We start from the raw sequence: 7,500 nt of genomic DNA on the forward strand, positions 1-7,500 counted from the left end.
GCGCGCGCATATTTTTGATGTTTTAATTTGCTGCAACTCGTTTTGTAAATTTGTAGCATGTCCCTTGTGGCCCACCTTACATATCGGGCACTTAATAAAACTAAGAAAGTCAAACGTTCTTTCAAATTATCATCCCGCGCGACGATCGACACGTTATTTGTGTGCCAATGACATTGCTGGTTCTTCCAAACGTCAATCAAACGCATGTCGGCTCACAATCACATCTTGACTTACTTCTCTCATCTCCCTATCTGTTTTCACGAAATTTCCTTACACCCATCCTCTCAGTTTCAGCATGTTGATAAGCAATAATAATTCATTTCCATCCTGCTTTTTGCCTCGGTTTCAAAGAAATTTCTGGTCCACAACCCTTCTAACGAAGATCAGTTTCGTTTTTTTTTATCGAAGTAAGACTGATTGCATTTGAATGATTTAGCACCACAGGTAAACAGCAACCTGGGACAGAATGAAGCTGAGTTTTCCCATTTTCTGCTCGGTAAGTTGGGGTCTCAAGTCAATTTCATTTTGGCAATACCCAGTGGGGATGTTCATTGTCGTGAAGCGTGAGTTCAATGTCGAAAATGCAAGGGAAAAAAGCATTAATCTGCTTGAAGAAACTGACTTTATTAAAGTTATGGAGGTAAAATGATTGAAAACCGCGGTCTGATATGGACTTTGTTAAACTTAGCAGCCCATAGTGTTTTAATCGTGTGTAAGCTCGTTTCTAGCGTCACTCAGTCGACTCGGCTCTCCTCCGAACGCTCCCTTGCGACTGTTCAGCCATGGGCTATATATCCCGAGAGAGAGGACGCTGTTCGGGCGATAAAAGTGGATACGTTTCTCCTAAAACGCCAAACCATAACATGTTTCAATAAAAATTACGAGAAAGGCTGAAAGCAATAAGTAATGGCACGGCTCATTATAAATTTAATTCCTTATCTCAGTCGAAAGAACCGCAAAGAATATATTACCTTGTTTGCCTGAAAACAACTTAGGTTAAAATTTAGTTATCTACATGGAATCATCATCTGATCTGTCTAGGATAACATTACCCTCGACTAACTATGCCCGAAGGTTAATATACCAAATCTGGACAATAGAACATTCCGACATTAATTCCTGTGACTTATTCTGAGAAAACTTGTTTCTGTGGCTAAAATTTCCAATTTAGAATATTTCGTACTTTTTTAAACTAGGCTCTGTTGTAAACAATTTATTATTTATCTGTTATAAGCTCGATTTGCTGGTTCGTATACGTAATATGTTCTTGTTGTAAATCAGGTTTTTTCGTAAAAGTATATGGAAAACATTTCAGTTTCCTTTCTTGATAATAACAGCAAACAACAAAGATTAACCGAGTTTCTCAATGAAAAGATAAATTTAACACTTTGCGCGTAAAATTATGTGATGTTTAAATTGTTTTACAAGGATCTTTTATAGACTTTTACATGTATCATTTCGCGAATGTTCAACATATTTGAGCTACAAAAGTCGTTTATTTGCGTTGCATGATTCTGGATAAAAACAACAAAGTTATTATCTCACAAAAAGCGACAAGATAAAAAGGGTATTCGAAAGAGGAGGACTTGATTGGTCATGCTTTAAGCGAAGATATTTTTTCTTAATGGAATAACTAAAGGTGCAAGATACACGTTAACCAATAAAAAATCAAATACTGTAATTTCATTTATTCATCGTATTTCACAAAATATCATGAATACTCAAAACGCAGTGCAGAGAAAATCTGGCAATCGTTCATTATAATTTGCTTTGAAAGACTGAGTGAAATTTAATCACCGGAAAAGAAGCTTTTTTACCGGCCCACTACCGATGTCAGATGAAGAGCGCATACACCTGGTTTCTCAGGAAGCCGAAGGAGATGAGTCGGAGAAGTTGACGACAGCCGGAGATGGTACGGAATCCTCCGATGCAGAGACAGCATTTGAAGATGTACCAGTATACCTTACTTGTCCGAATTGCAATGAGAAAATAGTAACCCGAACAAGCTTCAAATCTGGGAAATACACGTATTGGACTTCGGCGTGCCTTTGCATATTTCAGTAAGTACGAGTGATTGTTAATTTTAATTCAATGCTATTTACAAGGATTATAGAAACATTGAAAAAACATCAAATGCCGTTTATGATTTATGCCTTGATTTCTTAGGCAGTAAGGAAAAGTGTATGAAGCGTGAGATGCCTCGTCGTCTAATAAGCGAGAAGGGAATTTTTATTTTTTAGATTTTAAAATTAGCTTTAAGCAATCTTCGCATTCGAAACTTCATTAGAAGACAGCTGAACTGAACTATGTTTTTGAACAATCAAAAGTCATTGCATCTATGTGCTTAGAACCTTTGTTTCAAGGCACTCACAAACTTAACACAAAGGAATCAAACAGCAGCCGTTTGTGAATGCATTCCGTAGTGCGGCTGTTTTTGTAGTAAACACACGCGATTTTATTTTTGTCTGTGTCAGTAACGTACTACTTGACGAATGAGGTTCACCGACGACACAAATAGAACACGAATCCGACATTATTACCCGTATTTTTTAGAGAGAACAGTAGCAAAATTTCACTCAATCATGTTGTTAATTAGTCGGAGCCTTCCTACGATTTTTTGTATAGCCAATCAGGATTGTATGATAAATGGATGAGAGTTTCAAGTTACGGAGATGACTATCCAAACACTATTCTAATGATAATGTTTTTCCACAACGTAGTCTATTGTTTTAAATTACATCCTCGACCTGTTCAGATCAGTGTGTTCACTTGTTTTCTAACTTTGCTTAAAGTCTCCATTTCCCCATAACATACGTATTCCGATTCTTTGGTCAATTTTTTCGTTAAAACGTATAATAGTAGAATACTTTTCTTCTCATTTACTTTTAGCTTTGGGGAAAATCTGAATTGTTTTAATTCATTTTTTTATCATAAAATGACTGTAGCAAAAAGATATTCTTCGGGACTTAGATACATTTCCGTTTAAATTCAACGTTGCCGGTGTGGGTTGAGTAATATCACGAAAATTCTCGCCACAACCTAATTAAGAAGGCTCGAAAGGGTTTCAACACTTAGAAGACACTCTCTTTAGCCACTACAACACTGTATCACGTAACAGCAATGTTATAGTACCATATCAAACACAAACAATCTTGGCAACGGGAAAGCTTAGAAAAAATACCCTCTATTTTGGATTTAGTTGCTCATATCTCAAAAACAAATAAGTATTCTGTGCAGCAGATTCAAAGCCACCTTTAAGAAATCACAGAATTAAAGTGATTCTGAATCCGCGTAAAAGAATTTTTTTAAATTTTGCAGAAAGTTCCATCTTGCCCTTTTAAGATATAAGCAACTTTGAGATATAAGCAACTAAAGACAATATAAAGGGTGTTTTTACAGCAAATCAGTTGCCCGTTGCCACGGTGACATATTACGTCACAATAACGACGGCATCTTGTTCCGCAAAAATCCGTGTTTCATTTGGTACCACAATATTGCTAATAAATGACACAGTGTTGTAGTGCCGATCCTTCGAATAAGAGGGTTATGTGGAAGCGTTGAAACTGATTCGAGCCACCTTAAAAAAAAAACCGGCTACCGAGAAGTTCGCTAGTGACCGGTAGCTCAACCGTTACTAAAACCTCATGCACTATCATATACCTTCCTTTGGAATGGAAAAGGGGACAAAATTAAAAGAGATACTATGGTTGGCGACTTCAACAAAGGAGGCCTCAAAATGATACATATTACATCCTTCAGTAAATCCTTAAAAGCCATATGGATAAAAAATATCTGGACAAAGAGAATAAAAGCAGGTGGAAGCTGTTTTTTTGACCTCGAGTTTGAGAACTTTGGAAGAGAAGCAGTTTTTACTGACAACCTCAATATTAAGGGTACAAAGAATTTTGTCAAGGTCAAGGATAGATTCATGCAGGAAGTTTTGACGACCTGAGGCCCGTTTCTCGAAAGTGCCGAAACTGAGCTATTCTGGCCCGAAAAGCCATTTGTGAACCTGCCAACCGCTTGTTCAGGAAAGCCGATCTTCTAACATGTTTTCAAGGAAACAAAAAGCAAACTGACTGCAAAATTTGTCAACGTAAATTCTCTCCGTTCATGAGATACAGAGGGAATTGTGACACCCGAAAATGGCTCGTGAAGTTTCGGGACTTTTGAGAAACAGGCCACTGGGCCGAAGTTAATTTTGAAGATAGAATAACGTCCGTCTCGGCCAGAGCCTATAGAATAATTCACTGATTAGAATTGGTACTTGCCCTGTCTTTTACTCTGAATGGAATAGTAAAGGTATTGTAAAGGTAAAACATTTGAAAGATGATCATGATAACGTCTCATTTCCCCTCAGAATAGCTAGGTACAAAATTAAAATTCGCCCCCTCGAGTATTGTGGGTTACTCTCAGCACTCAACCATATATGGAAATCACACAAGCACAACTTTGTTGTGAATGACTTTGGTAAAGATAGTTTTTCGGCTAAAATACGTAGTGTCAAAAAAGCTAGCCAACTCGTATACGTTGAAATAATCTTTTTTTAAATATACCTGCTACTCAGGCTATAAATTAGTGGCGGGACGACATATAACAGGTGATAGCATTAACTTGCCTGAAACGTATCAATTGGCTTCCAAACGCACTACAAGAACTAGGCTCATGGAATTCCAGTTTAAACTTTTGCATAGGCGAATGGCAACCAATGATTTCCTATGTAAAATTGTAATAAGATGACTTCAACCGCTGTTTCTGCGAGCAGGAACCGAAAAGCCTCAGTCACTTGTTCTGGTTTTGTTACTAAGCAACCCGCTGATGGACCTCCTTAATGCATCGACTTAGCTTATTCCAAAGCGTTCCAGAGCCTACCAACGAAACGTCTCCACTGCCTTAGGATTGGTACCCGATTCCTCTAATAATTATAAAACACATTTTTGCCTCCTGTCAACCAGATATTATATATGGCTTTGCAAAAACAAAAAGGATGCACCCAAGCTACAAGGATTTGTGCTACATGATATCTTAAGATGATTTATGATATCGAAAGAAAAGCTGCCGCCTCACAAAAAAGTGAAAAGACTTGTTTTAGCTGCATCTTATCCACCTTCCTCTCTCTTGCCGCTTTTGATCCGAGTCCCGTGACTGAACTAATCTTCAGTGGCCCTTGCTTCTCTACTTTTGCTGCTAAATACTGTAAGCACGTAGATATGTGTGTATGGGTGTATGTAGGTGTGTGTTTGCGTGTAGGTATAAAAGGATGTATTGTAAGAATGTATTTTAGTAAGCCTAGGTGCCGCTCTACTCTGTCAATATATGTTTGCAAAAACGTAATCCTTCCTTGTACTTGTACATGTTCATTGCCGTGACATTAACATCTTCAGTTCCCACGGCCTGCTCCCATCTGACCTTGTAGCCCAGTCGGTAGAGCGGCTGTGATCTCAGTAACCCGAAGGTCGTGGGTTCAATGCCCACCCTGGTCAGAGTTTTTCTCTGTCCTTGTGTGGGCCCATTTCCATTAGTAGGGCTAACGCTCACATGGTTCATATGGGGTTGAAAACTAGCACTTCACATAAAAATAAGCCTCGCACCTGGATGTATGTAACAAGGTAATGCAATATAGTTTGTTTATAATTTAAAAAATAAAATAAATCAGTAAAACCTCATGCAAAAACTGCAAGACTTATGACTTGTTCAGGTGTGGGTCTTATGTACTGAGTCTTTGACTGGCTGAGAGAGAGACAAACAGAGAGTATATGCGCATGGGGAGTTCAGTCTTAACGTGACACTCAGGTTAAATATAGATAAGCAAAGAAAACAATGCTGCAAAGTGCTACGAGCAGATTGAAGACTTGCCTTTAATATAAGCACATGATCCCTTTTATTCGTCTGGAATGAAAGCTGTACTTTTTTTTGCCACTTTTGTCCTGAAAGCTGTGACCTAATTAGATGCACGCCCAATTTTGACATCCGACGCGAAGTGTCCCTTTAAGTCTAAGCAATTGCTACCTATTTTCAGCAATAAAGTAAAGGTAACGGTCAGCGTTATTTTAAGCTTTGGGTAAATGCAGCAGTTAATCTTTATTTAAAGAGCAGCATTTGGGGGACACTTCGTGACGTTTTTTGGCTGTATTCCGCGCCATGAGTGATGTTGAAGTTGGGGAGACTGAGAGCAAGGGGACACTTCGTGACGCTTATTGAAATCCGCCTCCATCTAGTTAGGGGCATGGCAAACTGAATGGGGTGACGACGTTGTTTCAGCAAATTTGCAAAATTGACTCAGCAACTGATTGAAGAAGCAAGTCTGGTAGTACTTCTGATGTTAAATGGATTTCTGATATTTCCGGGGAGAAGATAAAAGGGATAAACTCAAGATAAAGAAAAGGAGATGATTTATAAATATATCTTGTTCGCAATTCTGTGCTTCTCTTTATACCTTGAGAGATACGTCTCTCGAGCAAATATAGTGTCGGAAAAGTGTATATAAATTCCAACAAGGGAGGAGTTACTGAAAGGCAACAATTAGTCTTTTTAGTCTTGCTCTCGCCAACGTGCCCCTCCCATGTACAATTTCTCTCTAGAGCCTGTGTTAAATCTTCACTACACGTATGTTACAGCAAATCCAACTGTTTCATCCCGTGTTTTAATTGTAGATGTTACTGCTGTATGTGGATACCATTTATATTGGATGGTCTTAAGAACGTCATACACACCTGTCCAAAGTGCGAAGCGAAGCTTGGTGAATACACTCGGTTTAGAATGGATCGCATCTGGAAGAAAAAGAAGAAACACAGACAAGCGCAGCACAATTATACCAGGGGATAGAACAAGAGAATCCGCGGAAATCATTTGTCACTTGGTCTGGTTAGTTTCCGGATGTGTGCTATCGTTAGTGGAACAGAACTGTACCTTTACAGGAAACAACTGATTGGAATTGAGTAGAGAAAACTTTCAATGAAATGAAAACTACATAAACGAAATAAATGACGATTTTTTGTCTCTCACTCAAGCTTGTGATCACAAATTATGAACAAGAAGCTACCTTCCCTAGTTCGTCGAGAGTGTGCTTCTATCTCGAAATCTCTTGGTTTTTTATAAGTCAACTAAATCTGATTTCATAAAAGATAATGTAAAACAAAAGGCAGAACCTGTCCTAGAGCGTTTTCCCTTTTTACAAAAAGCAATGTTGGAACTCATCATTTTAATCAACGGAATGATATCTGAAATGAAGCATAACTGCGAGGAACATAGCTTCACTTGACTTCATTATTTTAAAGAGCCCCCCCCCATCCTCCTCGCAGCTGGAAGCTACTAGTTAAAGCCTTGCCAGAAACAGGAGGACACTCTACAAGACCAAAAAAGGTGTATTAAGGTCTCATCCTTAGATTTGCAGAAAATGTAGATTTCATCCTCTTTAAATCTTATTTTTTTACAAAGTCGTTTGTTGCTAGTCTTCTGTGCAGTAATCTAAACTGAAAAGATGATTAATTAGCTCACAAT

General features: G+C 38.3%; 1 protein-coding gene and 1 long non-coding RNA gene across 3 annotated transcripts in view; one reads left to right on the plus strand and one right to left on the minus strand.

Annotated features, from left to right (window-relative positions):
• LOC138039179 (uncharacterized) overlaps positions 1–7,500 on the minus strand; it is a 28,505-nt gene that overhangs the window by 9,128 nt on the left and 11,877 nt on the right. The window contains exons 2-3 of one of the 2 annotated variants that reach the window (XR_011130384.1): positions 6,714–6,770; positions 4,500–4,915 (exon numbers count right to left, since the gene is read on the minus strand). This is a non-coding gene — a long non-coding RNA (uncharacterized lncRNA). Of the gene's footprint in view, positions 1–4,499; positions 4,916–6,713; positions 6,771–7,500 lie in introns of those variants that run through there. The other variant, XR_011130383.1, reaches the window with a different exon arrangement.
• On the plus strand, positions 1,696–7,004 carry LOC138037884 (LITAF domain-containing protein-like). Its single transcript, XM_068883739.1, has 2 exons — positions 1,696–2,060; positions 6,654–7,004. The coding sequence occupies exons 1-2, from the start codon at positions 1,831–1,833 to the stop codon at positions 6,823–6,825; spliced, it is 402 nt and encodes a 133-aa protein (XP_068739840.1). The 5' UTR covers positions 1,696–1,830; the 3' UTR covers positions 6,826–7,004.

The sequence above is a fragment of the Montipora capricornis genome, chromosome 2 (genome assembly GCF_036669925.1).
Source record: "Montipora capricornis isolate CH-2021 chromosome 2, ASM3666992v2, whole genome shotgun sequence".
In the NCBI taxonomy this organism is placed as follows: Eukaryota; Metazoa; Cnidaria; class Anthozoa; order Scleractinia; family Acroporidae; genus Montipora; species Montipora capricornis.

What these genes read in the sequence shown, in the direction of transcription:
- LOC138037884 (XM_068883739.1), top strand. Translation starts at nt 1,831, where the DNA reads ATGTCAGATGAAGAGCGCATACACCTGGTTTCTCAGGAAGCCGAAGGA. An exon ending in GCGTGCCTTTGCATATTTCA is followed by an intron (nt 2,061 to 6,653) that starts GTAAGTACGAGT and finishes TTTTAATTGTAG; the next exon opens with ATGTTACTGCTGTATGTGGA.